The sequence below is a fragment of the Nipponia nippon genome, unplaced genomic scaffold, assembly GCF_047370975.1.
Source record: "Nipponia nippon isolate SJK-2023a ecotype South Korea unplaced genomic scaffold, ASM4737097v1 scaffold_5, whole genome shotgun sequence".
Lineage (NCBI taxonomy): Eukaryota > Metazoa > Chordata > Aves > Pelecaniformes > Threskiornithidae > Nipponia > Nipponia nippon.
This window is the reverse complement of record NW_028262369.1, coordinates 62735590-62753280: the sequence shown is the minus strand read 5'-3', so window position 1 is coordinate 62753280 and position 17691 is coordinate 62735590. Positions and strand designations below refer to the sequence as shown.

General features: G+C 41.5%; 1 protein-coding gene across 5 annotated transcripts in view; it reads left to right on the top strand.

The window, feature by feature from the left end:
* UNC80 (unc-80 subunit of NALCN channel complex) overlaps positions 1-17691 on the top strand; it is a 135300-nt gene that overhangs the window by 91647 nt on the left and 25962 nt on the right. For all 5 annotated transcript variants that reach the window (XM_087734137.1, XM_087734135.1, XM_087734134.1 and 2 more), the window contains 10 exons: positions 1969-2149; positions 3114-3382; positions 5385-5519; positions 6243-6381; positions 8022-8118; positions 8735-8905; positions 9118-9210; positions 11431-11466; positions 11806-12024; positions 16060-16260. In XM_087734137.1, the coding sequence (XP_087590263.1) occupies positions 1969-2149; positions 3114-3382; positions 5385-5519; positions 6243-6381; positions 8022-8118; positions 8735-8905; positions 9118-9210; positions 11431-11466; positions 11806-12024; positions 16060-16260 (1541 nt within the window). The remainder of the gene's footprint in view (positions 1-1968; positions 2150-3113; positions 3383-5384; positions 5520-6242; positions 6382-8021; positions 8119-8734; positions 8906-9117; positions 9211-11430; positions 11467-11805; positions 12025-16059; positions 16261-17691) is intronic.

Genomic DNA, 17691 nt, shown 5'->3' with positions numbered 1-17691 from the left:
TTCCTCTCTGTCCTCTCACTGTAAAGAATATTACCTGCCTCTCTTCCTTGTCCTGCTGTCAGATGCTAGTGTTACCATAGCTACTCCCAGAGGCACAGCAGTAGCGATTGTTTTGTCAGGGGAATATCTGCCCTCAGAAGAGCGCTGTCCTCTCTATCTTCCAGCCTCATGACTTGATAATCTGGCTGATCCTGCTAATGTTCTGCAGCTTCCTTAGGAACTAAACCCTAACTGAAGTGGCAGGGCACTGCCTTTAATGTGCTGCAAACCCCTACAAGTATCATTTCTTTAGACAGTAAGACAATGGTATTGAGCTCACTCTACCTGTAGAAGCCACATGCTCTGTTTTCCACAAAAGTAAATTTGTCCCAGTAGCACAGGGTTGAGTGCTTAGGGAAAAGTTGCTCTAGCTGTATCTGCGACGGATGACAATAAGCAGGAAATAAAAAGGAGGAGGATGTGGTTAAACTGTATGTGTTTGGTATCAATAGTTGTATTATTCTAGCCAAAAAGCAGCTACTGTAGCTGTGTCCCTGGCAATGTGAGTGCAGGGACAGGAAAATATCATCAGGGATGGTTATAAAAAGCAGCTATAAAGCTGTTTAAGAGGGACTAGCAACTAAAATAACAGAGAATATAGTTAATGTGCTCTCATATGTGTACGGTACAGAATAGGGAAATTTTTCATGTGCCACATCTGTCAGTGGAAAGTCTACAAAGATCTGAAATTACTTGGGATCATTTTGGTTGCTTCTCTGGCAGAAATTATTCTCACTGTGGTTCTAGGAGATGTCCCCCACATATTAAATAAATGAGTTTGATATGCCCTACATGAACCCAAAACATTAAAATGGCCTGCCCAGTTTTGTCAGGGTGTTATTTTACACTCCACATTTTTCTATTTAGAGTACTTAGAGACCAAAATATTTCTAAGGTAAAACTTAAATCAAGCATCTACCAGCCTCTCTGTAGTCATGCTAGAAGTTGCTGGACAACATCCAGCTTCAGCAAAGAAAACAGCACTGTAGAGTCTACCCACAGAGCAGCAAGCCATGGAAAAGTACTTTCTTTACTGTTGATTGATTGAGCACCCAGTTCTAAGCTGAGTGCACTTCAGAGCAAGGTCACAGCAACTGCAAGATGTGGGAAGCTGAGCTTTGTCACATGTTAAGCCACATGCTTCAAGTTTTGGCTTCATCCCAGCAGCTAAGAGCTGTCTCGAAACTGCTTCCAAAGACAGTTGTTTCTACTACTGAGCATCACTCTGCCTTATGGTTACTTTTAGCATTAAAATAAAATAGCTAGCCTGACTAGTCCTACCAGTCAGAAGTTCAAAGGAGGCTGGTAGAATGAAACTCTGTTTCCCAGTTGCTGTAAACTAGAAGCGATAACCTGAAGTCAGCAGGGCTTTGCTTGTTTACAGTAACTTAGAATCCGGTCTGCTTTGTTTTATTGACTACTTTTCTTTTGCAACCATACATACACTTTCTATGGCCAGACATGAGCCAGCCTCAACCCAGAAGGTAGATAACCGTTCCAACTTCATGTTGACTGTAGTCCAAGACCTTGTAGAGAGCAACTGCAACTGTATAGCTTCAGTTTGTAGTTGGTTTGTCTCTGACCAACTGGCAAAGCTTGCATTTATCTGCAGAAGACCACATGGCACAGTTGCAAAGTGCTTGACAACCACTCAGGGTCCTTTGCAAGCCTGAAATAGAAAGTGTTGTTAAAACTTCTTTTACAAACATGATCCATCTCTGCTGAGCTGGGCTGAAGAACAGTGGTCACACAAATTTCAGCAAAAGGGTGCAGCACTAGCCCTGTGCATGTCAACAGGTTCCTCTGGGCCATGAGTGCAGCATCCCTCCCATCAGAAAAAGCCATGGAAGCTAACCTAGAAAAGTGCATATACGTAGTAAAGAACTTTTTGATCAGACTGATTCTGATCCTTGTCTCTTTTTCTCTCAGGTGTTCACCCGCAAGCTAGAAGAGGTGGGGCGGGTGTTGTTCCTTATATCGCTGACACAGAAAATCCCTACTGCCCACAAGCAGTCCCACGTATCTATGCTCCAGGAAGACCTCCTCCGCTTGCCTTCATTTCCCCGAAGTGCCATTGATGCTGAGTTCTCACTCTTCAGTGATCCCCAAGGTATGGCCTTTTGATAGCCTTCTCTGGTGGTTGTACAGGGCCCAGAAGGTTTCTGTGAGGCAATTCATTTGCCTTAGAAACAAGCAGGCTTCATTTGCCTTAGAACCATACAGACTTGTAGCATTAATGAAAGCTGATAAATCTCTTCCTAGGGAAAATGATACATAGCTGTTGGTTTGTAAGCACAACAGCAGAAAGGGCTTTGCTGTTAGAGGTCTCCAGACAAAGCTACTTTCTTTGGACACAAATGAGAATAAGTTATAATTATGTGTTAAAATTATGCATGAAACTACAGGTGAAATACTGTGTCCAGTAGCATAACTGCACCTAAAAAGGATTGCTTAGGGTCCTTTGCCATCCACTTTGAGGAAGCAATGGACTTTCAATGAAGATTGGGCAAACTCTGCAGCAGGAATATAGAAACAGCCCTCTTTCTAGAAACTTTGCTCTGAAAGTCAAGTAGGGTTTCCAGCCTGACTTAAACAGGCCACTGGTGCAGGATGGTAAGCATTGGCAAGTTCTGTAACAGGCCCTAAAGACACTTGCTTTCAGAAGCATTATTGTAACTCTGCATCAATGTCCTGTAATGTGTGGGACACCTGAAGGCTAAAAATTCAGTGTAAATCCACACAGCCACTCAGGTTGTGTGGGGCAGATGATGCATGTACAAGCTCAGGTCTGCTTTCGCTTTTTAAGAGGAGAATTTCCAACCATCGGGGAGCGGATTTAATGAGCTGCGTGATATTCATCATTCTTCGTCTTCATGTGTGTTGTTTTCAGTCAAGGTTTGCTCAAGCCCTGTGGGCGCTTCCAGAAGCACAGGATGGTTGAAATAATTTTTAAAAGGCAGAATGATGGTCAGTGTTGTGGGATGGTTCTTTGGAGAGGCCTTTGGCCTCTGGGAATATTCTGAGGCTGGCTGTGGTGGACAGAGTTGATTGCTGTTGCCTCTTCTCCCCCGTAGCTGGGAAAGAGCTCTTTGGTCTGGACACTCTTCAGAAAAGCTTGTGGATTAAGCTGCTGGAGGAGATGTTCCTTGGCATGCCCAGCGAGTTCCCCTGGGGGGACGAGATCATGCTGTTCTTGAACGTCTTCAACGGTGCCCTGATCCTGCACCCTGAGGACAGTGCCTTGTTGAGGCAGTATGCTGCCACAGTCATCAACACAGCTGTGCACTTTAACCACCTCTTCTCCCTCAGCGGCTACCAGTGGGTCCTCCCCAGCATGTTGCAGGTGAGCCATTTCCATGAACAATACGAGGGAAGACTTCAGAGCGAGCACTTTGTCATAGAACTGACTATTAATGGGGAAACTTTAAACTGCTGAGTCCTGTTGAGGTCACAGATTCAGGAGGACCCAAGGAGACAAACAACAGATCAGGGTGGGACGGCCCAGATTAGCATTCCTGAGACTACATTTCTTCTTGAGTAAATGCCTACATTTTCTTTTCTTCTTTATGTTAAATAAATGAATGTCTGTTTCCCTCCGTATGTACTTCCACACAGAAATGTGAAATTTCTGGAAAATTTTTGGACCTTGGGTCTCCCTCAGTGTTTTTTCCTCCAGGGATGGCTGAAATTTGGGCAATAGTTGAAATATCCGGATTTGCTACTTGCTGACTGAAACTAAGTTATATTCACTTCTTTAAGTATAATTGTATTATCTGCAATTTCAATAGCAACAGAAAATAACACTAAGTGTTTATGAAAAACTGTATGCTGTCTTTTCATGTGAGTGATGACAAATATTGCAAGTATTAGAGGTGGAGTTTCTCTTCACTTTGAGGTCTACAAGTCTGCTTTTTTTCCTGCTGACATTTGGGAAAAATCAGATGCTGAAAATAAAAAACCCAATATAGTTCTTTTACAGACAGAAATATTATTTCTGCAGGGCTCAAAGACAGTACCTAAATAGAGATTTAGTATTATAATGCAAATACAGAAAAAAACTATTTTTTCTGTAAAAGAAGCAATGACCACGACATCCCTGCATATATTCATTTTAACATAGTTAACAGAGCACAATAATTAGGACCAGTGATGAATTTAGCTATCTAAACAAACTCTTTAATAACTGGAAACTCTAATATCATGCCTTACATGGTTAGGTAAGTATGTATTGCACCCAGGTCTGCAGTGCATGGGTTTATTGATTAGAAACAAGACATTTTGAAATAAAATAACTTAATAAGTTAATTTGAAGTACTTGGCAGCACCCATTCAGTCCTGTGAAGGTCCCTCCCTTCATTTTCACTTTTCATACTGAGAGAAATTAGTTTTGTAATTCTTTCTCCCCCCCCCCCCCCAATTATTTCCAACTACTGAATTAATAAAATACCACTTATGGGAGGCAAAAAAGCAGTTCCAAAAGAAAATCCAAGTGTTGCTAAGCTTGTTTGTTTTTGCAGACCCTCACATCTCTCTTCCAGGCACCCAAGATCAGCTGGTTTGCTTGTAGTCATCACAAACAAATTCTTCTACCACTTCTGGGCTTGAACCAGCCATTAATAACTTAATTCCCAATGCATACTTGCACATAACCCCACAGGACTCTTTTTGTTGCAGGTTTTTCTACTTCCCATGGTGAAATGCATATGCAGTTAATTATTTCCCTTTTCTCAAGTAAATGAGATATTGCAAGTGTAACAGGCCATGGTGATAGACTGTCCTCATAAGCATGCTAGAGGCTTCTGCTTGTTCTAAAGACATCTTCATCTCTTCAGCCTACTAGGCTACAGAGGATTGAATACATCTCTGCAGAAGTCTCACACGCTAATAATTTTTTAGAAACCTTCAAGAGCTCTGTGCTGTAGTGTGAATTTTGCACGACCATAAAATCTCAGCATTACCTGTTGCCAGCAAATAGCAAGAAAATCCTGCCCACCCCAACCCCAAACCTCCCACAGGCTTGTACCAGCAGAGAAGTGCAGACAGGCAATTGAAATGGACAGAAGAAGGAAGCACAGTGAAGTTGTTCCTAGCAATTTATACTGTTTACATAACTGAGAAACAAATCCCACATCTTTGGCAACACATTGGCTGCATGGTTCAGCGGCCAGCCCTGAAGGAAATGCCACTCTAAAAACCTTAAAATATCTTCCACCCACTTAAAAAAGTGGGTGGAACTGTCAGTGTGTTGGAGGACAGGCTAGTTCAAATTATCTTGACAAACTGGAGATGCAGTCTGAAAAAAAAAACTGGAAGTCGTACTTCCATGTCCTTTTTCATTTGCTCAGGTATACGCTGACTATGAAAGCAACCCACAGTTACGCCAAGCGATCGAGTTTGCGTGCCGCCAGTTCTATGTTCTGCATCGCAAGCCCTTTATTCTGCAGCTGTTTGCAAGTGTGGCCCCTCTCCTGGAGTTCCCTGTGAGTAAAAGCCATTCCCTAGACTCAGTATGGGGAAGCCTGCGTATGCAGCCAGCCCCCATCATTACTGCGCTTGGTGCTGCGAAGAACCAGTTCCTGACCTTATTTCTGCATGCTTCTTTTTATCAGTTGATTGAGCAGGATGCTGAGATAACGGGCCACTGGTATCCAGGCTAGTAAATGTGGTTTCACTTTAGATTTCTGTGTATAAATAGGTTGTAAAAGGACAAACTTTTACAAATCATGATGATTTGTAACTCTTTAAATGCAAATCCTTTCTTAGAATCCAGCAATAAGAACAAAAGCTTAATGCCAGGTTTTAGTACATGTCAACTATAAGACTGGATTAGGCATGTTTTAAAATATTCACTCATTTCTTTTTAACATTTTAGTGAGTTAAAACAAGTTAACAGAATTTTAATTTGAAGTGGGACTGCCAAATCTAACTGTATATACACTGTAAGCACACACATCTTTCTCCTTCACAGGGCAGCAAAGGTCTGCTGTTTCTGGGAAGTAAAGCTGTGTGCAGTTTTCAGATCATGCTTCCACTGTAGCATCAATTTGTTGATTGTCAGGCAAGGCTTATTGTTTCATTGCAGTAAGCTCTTGAACTCCATGTGGGCCCTTTATCCAAAGAAAAAAAGGTTCCCCACACCTCCAGATAAAGATTCCTGGAATGCAGGCAAGACTTCCAACCGCGAATGTCTGTTGTTGAAACAGGATGCTACAAACAATGGAACCAGCAAAGGAGTGTCAGCTCAGTGCCTGTTTGACCTGCTGCAATCTTTAGAGGGAGACACTCCAGACATTTTGGACATCTTAGAACTGGTGAAAGCCGAAAAGCCTCTCAAGTCATTAGGTAACAGCAAAGCACCCTTTATTCAGTAATTCTGGTTTGTTATTTATTGATCAACTGCAGCATGATTTGTTCAGGGCCCTTTTCTTCTCCCAGAATGCAGTCATATCTGTTTCTTATGCCTCATGAGACTTTTAAGGTTGGCTTTATCACCCACCATCCTTTTTATATTTTCTGCAGGAGGGGAATTATTAATTTATTTTATTCCACAGCTACTTTTTCTGCACTGAGCCTGCTAGTCTGAGACTAGCCCCTGGCATTTTGAATTTTATCATGTGTGGGTGAAGAATCAAGATACCTAATAAACTGTATCATGCTGACAAGATCAGTGTCACCCTCTCCTCTGCTCCATGTGGGCAGGAAAAAAAAGCATCCTCTCCCGTGGGCAGACTATGACTAGTAAATGATGGATGCCATTCAGACATTCAACAGTGCTGAGTTCTAGGGGGGCTGCTGATTTATGACAAAGCAGAATATGTAGAGCCGTATGATATATGCAGGACACTGTCTCTTGATAGTTATCCATGCAATGTGCAATGCAGCATTTAAGAATTTGGCTGCTTTGTGATTTGCAGGGAAGTAATTTTTGCTGATATTTATAAGGATCTTCAATTTATTTTCCAAATTTGCACTTCCCTTAAATAATACTGATTTTGATGGACTGTGAAACCTGTCTAGCCGTAAGAGTTAAAGCTTTATTATATACTGGGATTTTATGATGCTGCACAATTATATCACAAGTTATAATATAAAATGGTACAGAATTGGAAGATATTTTTTCCTCTTTGTGGATTGTAGTAAACATTTATATAAAAGCTTTGGGGTTTCTGTGGAGTGTTATTCAAAGGCACCTCTGAAAATTCCCAAGTGTGTGTGGATGATGAGACTGTAGATGAGTATGTTGCGTGCCTGATATTTTCCATATGAAGATTGGAATTATCTAAAACATCTGACTTCCAAGTTCCATTGTTCAAAGTGATTTATATGCTTTGGGACCTTAACTTTGACTTGGGCTCCCATATACCAAAGTCCGTTCAGAAAACGGTACTATGGTTGTATTAGAAATATTATCCTTTGGATATGTCCGTTTCTTGGTGCCTGGCACTAATTATCCCCAAAGTAATATTTGTAGTATGGGACTTAAATACTTTTGAAAACTTTTTCTCAGATCACTAGCAAACCAGACTCACTTTTGTGCTGGCGCTCCTGTGGCTACGAGTATAAAAGGGGCTTGACTTTTTAGAAGTAAAACGATCTTCTGCCATCAGTGGTGTATCAGCATCATTTTTAGTGCAGTGGAAACATCTAGGGAAAAGTGGAGGGGGCATAAAAATTGTCATTAAGTTGACACGTGTCCTTGTCATGTATGAGCTTAAGATTTTGCTTGTGACGGATGATGTTTGAAACGTGACTCCAGTAGCAGCTGTAAGTCTTAGGCCCAGCAGTGATTTGACCTACAGAGAACTGTTTCTCACTTAATGATTTCTTGAAGGGCAGGATTTTTTTGTCAAAAATCAAAGGCCTATTGGGGGTTGTTAGCATGAGAAGCAAGCAATTGAAGAGGGGAAAAAGGAAGGAGCGTGCTAGCTCCTTTCATATTCAGTATGTTTGTGTGATAGTCTTATATTGCTTTACTCCCTTAGACTTCTGCTATGGGAATGAAGACTTGACCTTTTCAATCAGTGAAGCCATCAAGCTGTGTGTGACGGTGGTGGCCTATGCTCCTGAATCATTCAGAAGGTGCTAATCTGTTTTCTTGGTTTGTGCAGACTTAGAAAAGGCATAAAAGCTGCATATGACATGCGAAAGCAAGGCTGAAAAATGGAGGCAGATGCTACAGAAATGCATTCCAAGCACGGGGCTTTTCTGTGAGGCCAAGCTCCAAATCCAAATATTTCCAAGTGGGGATCACACTGTGTCCTGCAGGTTTCTGTAGTCAGAGCAGCAATGGAGGGGGAACTGGAGGGGAGAAACAGGCAGCTGGAAAGAACAGGAAGATACAGAGAGAGGGGAGGTAAACTGGTAAAGCAAAAAGGTTTGTTTCCAAGAGGGAACCAGAGAAGAAAGAAGTCTTTGGAAGGGAAAATGAATGTCTGCAAATGGATGACATATTCAGAAGATACCCAGAAGTTAAGGTTGGTTTTATTGTTATCGTTTCATGCATCATCTAATATTCCCCCTGAAGTCCCTGATCCAAGAGTTTCTTTGGCTCAGGACTGCTTATCTAGTGAGAAGTAATGAAATCACAAGGCTAGCAAGAGATCCAGGGGTCTTCAGATAGAAACTTAAGCCTCTGCCTGATGTGAGTTTCAGGATTAACAAAATAAAACAGACCAAGTATTGGTTATTTTTCCAGCCTCCAGATGCTGATGGTCTTGGAAGCGCTGGTTCCCTGTTACTTGCAGAAACTGAAGCGACAGACCTCTCAAGCAGAGACTGTGACAGCAGCTCGTGAGGAGATTGCTGCTATGGCTGCCCTTGCCACCTCTTTGCAGGCCCTCTTGTACAGCGTAGAAGTTCTCACCAGGTAACCCACATGGTTCAAAGGTCTGAGCCAGCGTTTGGTTATCAGTGTGGGGAGAGGGAATGCACAGAAGGTCACAATATGCAGCTCAGCTTGAATATTGGTTGAGTCTTAGACATGGTAAAATTAGTGCTAAATTTCACCAGATCACAAGCAGAATTTCTGTGCACTTGTTAGATTTAGTCTTCAGGTGCTATTCGCCTTCCCTTTGCCAGGCCTATGACAGCCCCACAGATGAGTCGATGTGACCAAGGCCATAAAGGGACCACAACAGCAAACCACACCATGTCAGCAGGTGTGAACACCAGGTAAGTCAGTGGGATTTTCTTTCTTTCTCATTTTTCTGAACAGCTTTTCTTTTTTTTTTTTTTTTGAGTAAGATAACAGCTCATTGCTCAGAGTGCTTGGAGCACTTCCTCAGCTGTCTGAGGAAGTGCTTTAGGTACTGTGAGAGAAAACAATCAGATAAGAAGAGCACATAGCCCAGGACTGCATTTCTGACAGAAACCAAAATACCCAAGACTAGAATTTCTAGTTTAAAGCCATGTGACTAAATAGAAGACCAGGATATCAAAATGGAGGACACCCACCCTAAATGTCTTTTTCTTTGTTTCCCCTTTCGCACTGTAGAAGTGTACTATGAAGCAACTACATCCCTCAGTTGTCTGCTTTGCTTCCTTCTGAGTCCACTGTCAAAGCGACCACTGGGCAGAGCACGCCTGGATAGCAGAAGGGTCGGATCCTTCTGGCCGTGTTCTGAGACTGAACAGCAGTATGAGCTCAACATGCATTTCAGTTGAGACTCGCAGAGACTGGCACCTCCTCTAGTTTTCTTTTCTTCCCTTTTCCATTTCCTTTTACTTTTACTTTTCTTACAGTCTCTTTCTATCATCTTTACCTCCACATTGGTCTGGGTTTTGGGGGGTTTTTTTTGCAAATACAGATGGCAAAGGAGCGGGTGGCAGAGAATTTGAGAGAAAGAGAAGAATGACCGGGAATATTTTTGTCCTCCTTAAAAAAAAACCACAAAAAACCTTCACATGGAGGAAGGAAATAAGGAAGAAGATGGCGCCAGCAGACTGTAATACTGCTCCTTGGCCATATTGGCCATTCCAATTAGGCTGCTGCAAATTAGACAAGGTCACTGGACAATTTCCTCAGCCATAGAGCAAGGGCTTAAGAAATCTTGTTACAAAATCCACCCACAAGCATTTGGGATTATGAAGGTTTTCTCTGCAGTACTGATTACTCTTCTGGGCAGCCCTGCCTTCTCCTGGCCAGGCTATGCCTTACTGTGCTTAAAATCTGAATGTTTGTACAGACCTGGAAAGGGAATTCTCCCCTAGCAAAAGCTGGTGTGGCTGTTCTTCCAGAGCAGAGCATTTCCTCTGGATTTCTCTTTTGTCTGTAACAGCTGATAGTAAGTCTGTGCACAGCCAATAGTCTAGTACAATACCATGGGCTGTATAGGACTGTAAATCAGGAACACCCTTCTGCCAAGACATGCTTTCCAAGTTATTCCCTGTCTTTTTTTTGTCTGGAAGGGAGATAGAAATCACTCTCTGCATGGATCATCAAAGGGCTATTATGTCAATTTATAGATGTGTAGCATACACATCTTTGTTGATAACTCCTGGAATCAGTCTGTTACTCTTTAAGACCAATTCAGGCATGGAAGAAACACAGCTTTGACTTTCAATCCCGGATCTGAGAAGCAGATAAACCCCTGCATGCTCAAGTTCAATGTGAATATATATACATTTACTTCCATTGCAAGATTGCCCAGTCTAAGGAAAATAAGTTGTAATGGAAAGTAGTGGTTTATTATCTGTCTGCTGATTTTGGAAAGCAGTTAACATGTATCTGCTGACAGGCAATGTAGAGACTCCTGATGCTGTGTGACTCAGACATCTTGGTTTACATTTCTAGATCTTTCTGATTATCAAACATTCAGTGTCTGATCCAGAATATTTTTGCACTGCTCCAGGTTGCCTGCTCTTGTTTCTTCTGTTGTGTTATCATTGCAACAGACATCTGCTAGCAACAGCAGGAGTCTCGTGATGGTAGAATGATTGCTGTTCCAGCCTTGGACATGTTAGCCAAGTGGTGCAGGGTTTGTTAATGCTTTCTCAACAAGAACTGGCAAGAGAAAATGACAATAAAACAAAAAAAAACACTCTGAGGTATTCTTTCCACTAGGTGAGCTCTGGCTTCATGAAACAGACCAAGCACTGGGGTGAAAATCAGTAAGAGAAATTGCTTGAAAGAGGGCTATGGTTTTTAAGCCTGAATTTTTCCTTTCATAACAGCAATAACTATAGGAATCTGTTGTTTGCTGCCAGCTGGGAGATAAAGGCTATTCAATGTGGTCACTAACTATGTGTAGCCATTTTTCCAGTGACACAAGGTACCATCCTGCCCATGGCGAGTATAACTCTGGGCTAGAACAGTGACGCCTTCTTTCAGGAAGGCACAGTTTAGGCATTACTAAGTTGGCGTTTACAACTGCACTGTTTCTGTTTTCCCAGGTACCCAGAACAGGGAGCCAAACTACACTTCATCAGGTACAGTAAAATCTTTGCCCATTCTTCCCTGACATGTGATGAATTGTTCCCAAGCAGTTTCCAGGTTCATTGGGTCCCACCCACTGTTGCTGTGACAGGCAGCCTTTTTTCAGGGGAGGGCAGCAAGGGATAGTTCATATAGAAACTATTTACATTTTTAACAAGACTTTGGAGATTATCATTTCCCTTTTTTTTTTTTATTGCAGATGCCACTATCTTTCTTTTCAATTGCAGCAGAAAGCATCTGTTGCAAAAACAAATTGGAGATGTTGTTATAATCTATCCCTGCTGTTTCACTCATATAACACTTCCTACTTTTTCTCATTTTATATCCTCCAGGGAGAACCTTCACTTACTGGAGGAGGGCCAGGGTCTTCCCCGAGAGGAGCTGGATGAACGAATTGCCAGAGAGGAGTTCAGGAGACCGCGGGAGTCATTGCTGAATATCTGCACAGAGTTTTACAAGCACTGTGGTCCAAGGCTGAAGATTTTGCAGAATCTCGCTGGTGAGCCCCGAGTGACTTCTCTGGAGCTGCTGGATGTGAAGTCCCACATGAGGTATTCCACAGGCATTCTGCTTTTACTTGTTCCTTTCATTTAGCTCTTAATTTTTCATAATAGCAGATGGAATACTTTTTGGTAGTGTAATTGCACGTTGCTGTCTGAAACATGCAGAGCTTGTTTTGGATGTTCCTTAGATTGTACCTGATGCTGCTTATGTATAAGTAAGGTTTCATATGCTCTCCTCTGGTCTCATTCAGACCCCCAACTCCAGTGGATGAAATAGGTCCATGGAAGCCCATCTGGTACATCAGAATAAGATGCAGTGAGAAGCAGAGCAGATAAGGCTGCCTCTGCAGGGCAAGGGGTGGGGAAGCTGCCTAGCTGGCTGAATACCTTTATCCCCTCCTGTGACACTGTGCATCAGAACCAGCTGCTAACAAGCAAGAAGGGCAGAGCAACCACTGCACTGTATTGCATAAATGCCTGAAATGGAGGGGAGGATGGGGCAGAAGGCATTTGCAGGCCCACCACCTCGGTGTGTGATACAGCAGGTGCACAAGTCTTTTATTAAGGTGCAGCACGGAGACCAGCTTGCTGGTTGGATGCTCACTGCAGACCATTTCATGTGGTGCTGACCTAGAAGAAGTTGGGGGTAGGGCCTTCGAAGCACTTTAGACCTGATTCTCTTCTCTGTGTTTGCTGTTCATGGTAAACACAAAATACCGTGAGGTGCTACTGAGAAGTTTGTCCAGACGTAAAAGACAACAAAAATTGGGACAAGAGGGAATAGACCTGATTCTATTGTCAGTTTTTCATTCATTTTCAGTGGAAACCCCTTTCTCACATAGTATTCCCTCAGGAAACCTAAACTCATTAGAGTTGTTTCATGGTAAGATGTGTCTCCATGAAAACAGCACAGATACTCTCCTAGTGAGCCACAGTTAGCACTGTTCTGACTGGCACTTGTCAGAAGGAAAACTGGGATTCATATGAGGCAGTCCTAGTGTACCCCTTGGCAGGGGGGTCACAGGGAGACAGCTGTCTGTATTCTTTTATGATACAGAGAAATACTTCAAGATCATTCTTTGAATACAGAATAGCTAAATACCAAGAGGCATTTTTTTTTATGGCCTAAGCCAAATGGTGCTCAGTAGAGTATTAAAGTAAATAGGAAAGATAGCAAGATGTCTTAAACTGTTTGGGACTGGCTCAAAAGTGAATCAGAACTGCCTTAAGAGTAATTTACGTTGTTCCCTGAACCCCAAGAGGCCCTTCCTCTCTTTGAGCGCTATACTGTTTTCCTCAGGAATACTCTGTAAAGGAAGCTGAAGGGTGACAGATCCTAGCAATGCACTGAACCAGCTCTGTTCCTGCCCCTGGACCAAGGAAAACCCTCTAATAGAAGTTCTACCTTTTACATGCATGCTGTGAAAAAAATGGCAAAGCCCCTTAGCTGGCAGATTCCATCGCAATTAGAGATCTTTGAATTCAGGTTGTCTCTATAGAACACAAAATTGTGTTTGACATTAATTTAGGTCTTGTTTAACAAATGCCCTGAATTCCTTTGGGAGTTGGGAGTTGGTTTTTGTTTTGTTTGTGTGTTTGCATATGAATTGAATGTTGCTGTTCCCCCATCTCCCTGCCCCCGGCAAACGTTTAATAATTTAGAGGGTAATTTTAAACAAGAGATGTCTGTTTCCACAGATGCATGTCATTCTTATGTAGCACTTGGCTGCAAACAAACTGAAAACCTGATGGACAAGGCTGCTTTTGCAGTGCCACCTTTACATTTTTTCCAAGAGACACAAGCCTCAGAAATCAATACATCTCTTTAGCTGCATTACAAACTCCATGACTTTTAGCAATAGAAGCCTGAGATAAGAACTTTAATCTTATGTAAGAAACAAACATGAGATTCTCAGGACAGATTATGTCCCTGGTTAGACATGTTGGGGTTTTTTGTGATTTCAATAGGAGTGAGGACCATGTGTCTGATGAATGAACTTTATTTAGTGCAGTAAAGTAAGGGGCTTGCTGCTTTGTACTATCCTAGTCTTACATTTGTATATAACGTAAGTATGCTCTAGTGTACTACCCAGAAGTATTTGCAGTTTAACAGTAATGTAGGAACTTCATTTCTACGTGTTTCTATATTCCAGAATAATTGAATTTAATTGTTCTTAAACTATTTTATGTCCCTCTCTTAAAAGACGAGTTTAACAAACTTAAATCCATATGTACAGAAGGTGTTATTGGTATATTTTCTGGAAAGATACTTTCTTGTGAGATTTCCATGAAGCAGAGTCACAGTACACAGTAGTAGCTTGCAAATATTGCATTCTTTTCAAGAGAGAAGGTCTTTCATGGTCAAAGGTTACAGCAGTAAAACTAAGGGATTGATTTGCAGAAGATAATGAGTTGTGCTCTGATTCTCTTATGTCTCCTGGAAAGTGCTAGAAATAACTGCTTTTTTGGGGTTGGAACCTGAATTGCTTTATCATAGTTAGCCCTAAATAAAAGCGAACATCATCTTGATTCTTACATAAATTCATTTCATAAGTATCAGTAAAATGACTGACAGGATTTAACCGCTGTAGGAAAAAAAACTTTTCTAAGTAGAGAGCAGATTTACCAGAATGTGATGTGACAGCCATGGCCTTGTGAGGCTGACAGATGCCATTTCAGAGACTTCAAAAAACAAGATAATATGCTAGTCACTTCAGACAGGATTCATCTCACCCAATTTTAGCCATTTAAACGTTAAATGTTTAGTCCGCAAGAGTCATAAAGATCTTTTTGGATGTAATGAAAAGGGAGATGCACATCCAATGAGCTGTTTATCCCAGTATTTCAGGAAGATAAGAATTTCCCGGGTTGTTTATTTCTGCATGAACGGAGCTAGAAGATGAATTGAGATTGACGTGTAAAGTTGGATGAGATGGATCTCACGCTTTATAATGCATAAGAAAGTTTTCATATACCATTATGTGCCACTGATATTGTATTGCCAGAAAGAATCATAATGATAATTTTGATAATTTAAATTATTAATCATGATAATTTAAATTTCACAGTGTTTAAGAAAACAGTCCTACTCCATAGAAGGACAAAGTAGCTGTAAAAAGTAATAATAAAGAAATACTGGATAAAGAAACACTTTCATAGCACTTTTGGTTAATCTGAGGAACTTGTTGCCCTCGATATTGCTAGGCAAATTTTAAAGAGAATAGAAATATGTTCCATTAGTTGAAGGCATTTCAGAAGAAGCCCCCAAAATACGAATAACATTGTACTGTAATAGTCCACTACAAAGTCTATTGATGTTTCAGGGAGCATACGGGTTTCTATCCCTTTTATTAGTAGATGTAGCTTTATTACTTGTCTTTGTCTTCTGCAAATATTCAAGTATTTCAGTAGGTCTTTGTCAAATTGCAAGTGCAAGTTAAATGTTGCCATGGTATTTCACAGTCAATGCAGAAAATGCCATTGGTGAGGCCATCTGGGAGGGTTAGAAGAAGCAACAGAAACACAATCTGTAGAGGTGTTAGGAGAAACAAATCAAAGCTGCAGGGCATAATCATACAAAGTACATGTTGTGTAAACCTATGGGACAGCACATTGTTTTTAAAATTTAACACCAGAAAATTGCACAGTGAGACCTCTTAAAGTGGTGACACTGAAAAACAAGCACAAAACCAAACCAAATCACTCATTAATTGACATACAGGTGATGTCACGTCTGTGTTTCACAGGCGTTTCCAATGTTGTAATCTTACTAATGGCTCAGGTACTTTGTTTTTAGCTACACAAATCCATGATTCCTGATGTTCCTTTGGTGCATTTAATATCAATGTAAAAATATTCTTTAGACCATTCACATGTACATAAATATAAACAGTGATTCCAGCAAAAGAATCTTAACAGACCAGGGACTGTGGTATCAGGTCTAGGAGTTTAAATAGCAGCACATTTGACTTTTGCATCTTTTTCTTTTTACTAGGCTACTGAAGATTTATCTGTTAGTTCATTGGCATGTGTGGAGAAATGCAAGTTGTATTTGATTTTCCTCTTAACAAACCCTGGTTTTAGATTGGCAGAAATCGCACATTCGCTGCTGAAACTGGCACCTTATGACACACAGACAATGGAAAGCCGAGGTCTCCGGCGCTACATCATGGAGATGCTGCCCATCACTGACTGGACAGCTGAGGCGGTGAGACCTGCCCTTATCCTCATCTTAAAGAGATTGGATCGTATGTTCAATAAAATTCACAAGATGCCTACTTTGAGGTGAGCAGGTATAACGGAAACCCTCTGGGGTCCGTTTCTGATGTTGCAAGCCTTGAAGTGTGGGTATGTCATCTAACTAAAACTGTCATGTTGCAGTGAACCTTTACAACATATCACAAAATGAACAGATGTTTTTATCTCTGTAAGTGTGCACTTGTGTTGACATTTTTGTTGTGTCTTCTGGTAGCAAGAGAAGAAATGCATGGTTATTAAGAACTACAGAGAGAACTTCCAGAAATCTCTTTTTTCTTTCTCCAAAATAAGTCTTCAGATTTCTACCATCTCACTACCCTCTTTATTTATTCTAGCTGTGAGTTAAGGAGATTAATTTTATTTTTTAATGGAAAGTTACACTGTAAGTAAGAGTATCTCTAGCATCACTTCTCATGAAAATACTGTTATGTTCTCTGTAAAGACAAAAATAGTCTGGAGCTATGCAGTAGCTTCTGAATGCTCCTTAGTAAAGGGAACAGAACTGCATTGATTGTATTTAGTCAGTGGCTAATAAAAGCCTGGTGCATTGCATAGTAGCATTATGGTGCAGGCTTTGGCGACTTCAAGAAGTATTCAATATGGAGTATTCCCACCTCGCAGGCAGTGATACAAATCCGGTCTGGGTAGTGTAAAATCTCTCAGCCCTGTGGATTTTCCAATGATCTGAGTAAAAAGAGTCATTGGTCTCAGTCACCCTCATGGGCATATGTCCTCGACTGCTTGAATCAGTTACTTCGTTAGCAGTCTCAGCTGAGAAGCCGAATGATGGTAGAGAACATCGGAATTTAGGACTCCGACACAAAACTTTAGGTCCCAGTGGGAATCATATGTACGCAACTAAGATGGGTACATAACAGGGAGGTGATCTCTTCTTTCTGGCATCACTACCTATCACTTTCCTTTGGCTAACAATCTGCTTTAAGAAACTCCTGCCCCTGTAGCGAATTTAGAGGCAGAAATTTTGATGCTTCTCCTTCCTGTTGGTTTGATTCTTTGCCATGTCTTGCCTGCTTCTTGCTCATTCTTTTCTCGCTCATACTTTCTTCTGCCTCAAAGGCAGCTTAGGAGTCTTCTTGTTCCTCAAGATCTTTCCTCTTTGTGTAAGCTGAATGAATGCTCATAAATTAACATTCCCTTCATATTCTCTCTGTCTGTGCTTGTACCTATGCCTGGCTGAAACTGCTCTTCCGTACGCAAAGGGACAGAGACAGCAAAGCCACTGGACCAAATGCAGCAACTACATTTAAGCGTCATTGGGCCAAGAAGCCTCTTAGAGACAGGGCTGTGTGCCAGGCCCTAGGAGCCATCCATTGGGGTACTCACATCAGAATCTTACATGCTGCCTCCTGTGGGCACCCCACTCCAAAACCAGTGTCTGGTGGGAGTAGTATATGTGTAAGAACAAGTACAAGAACAAACTGCTATTCTGGAGATTTA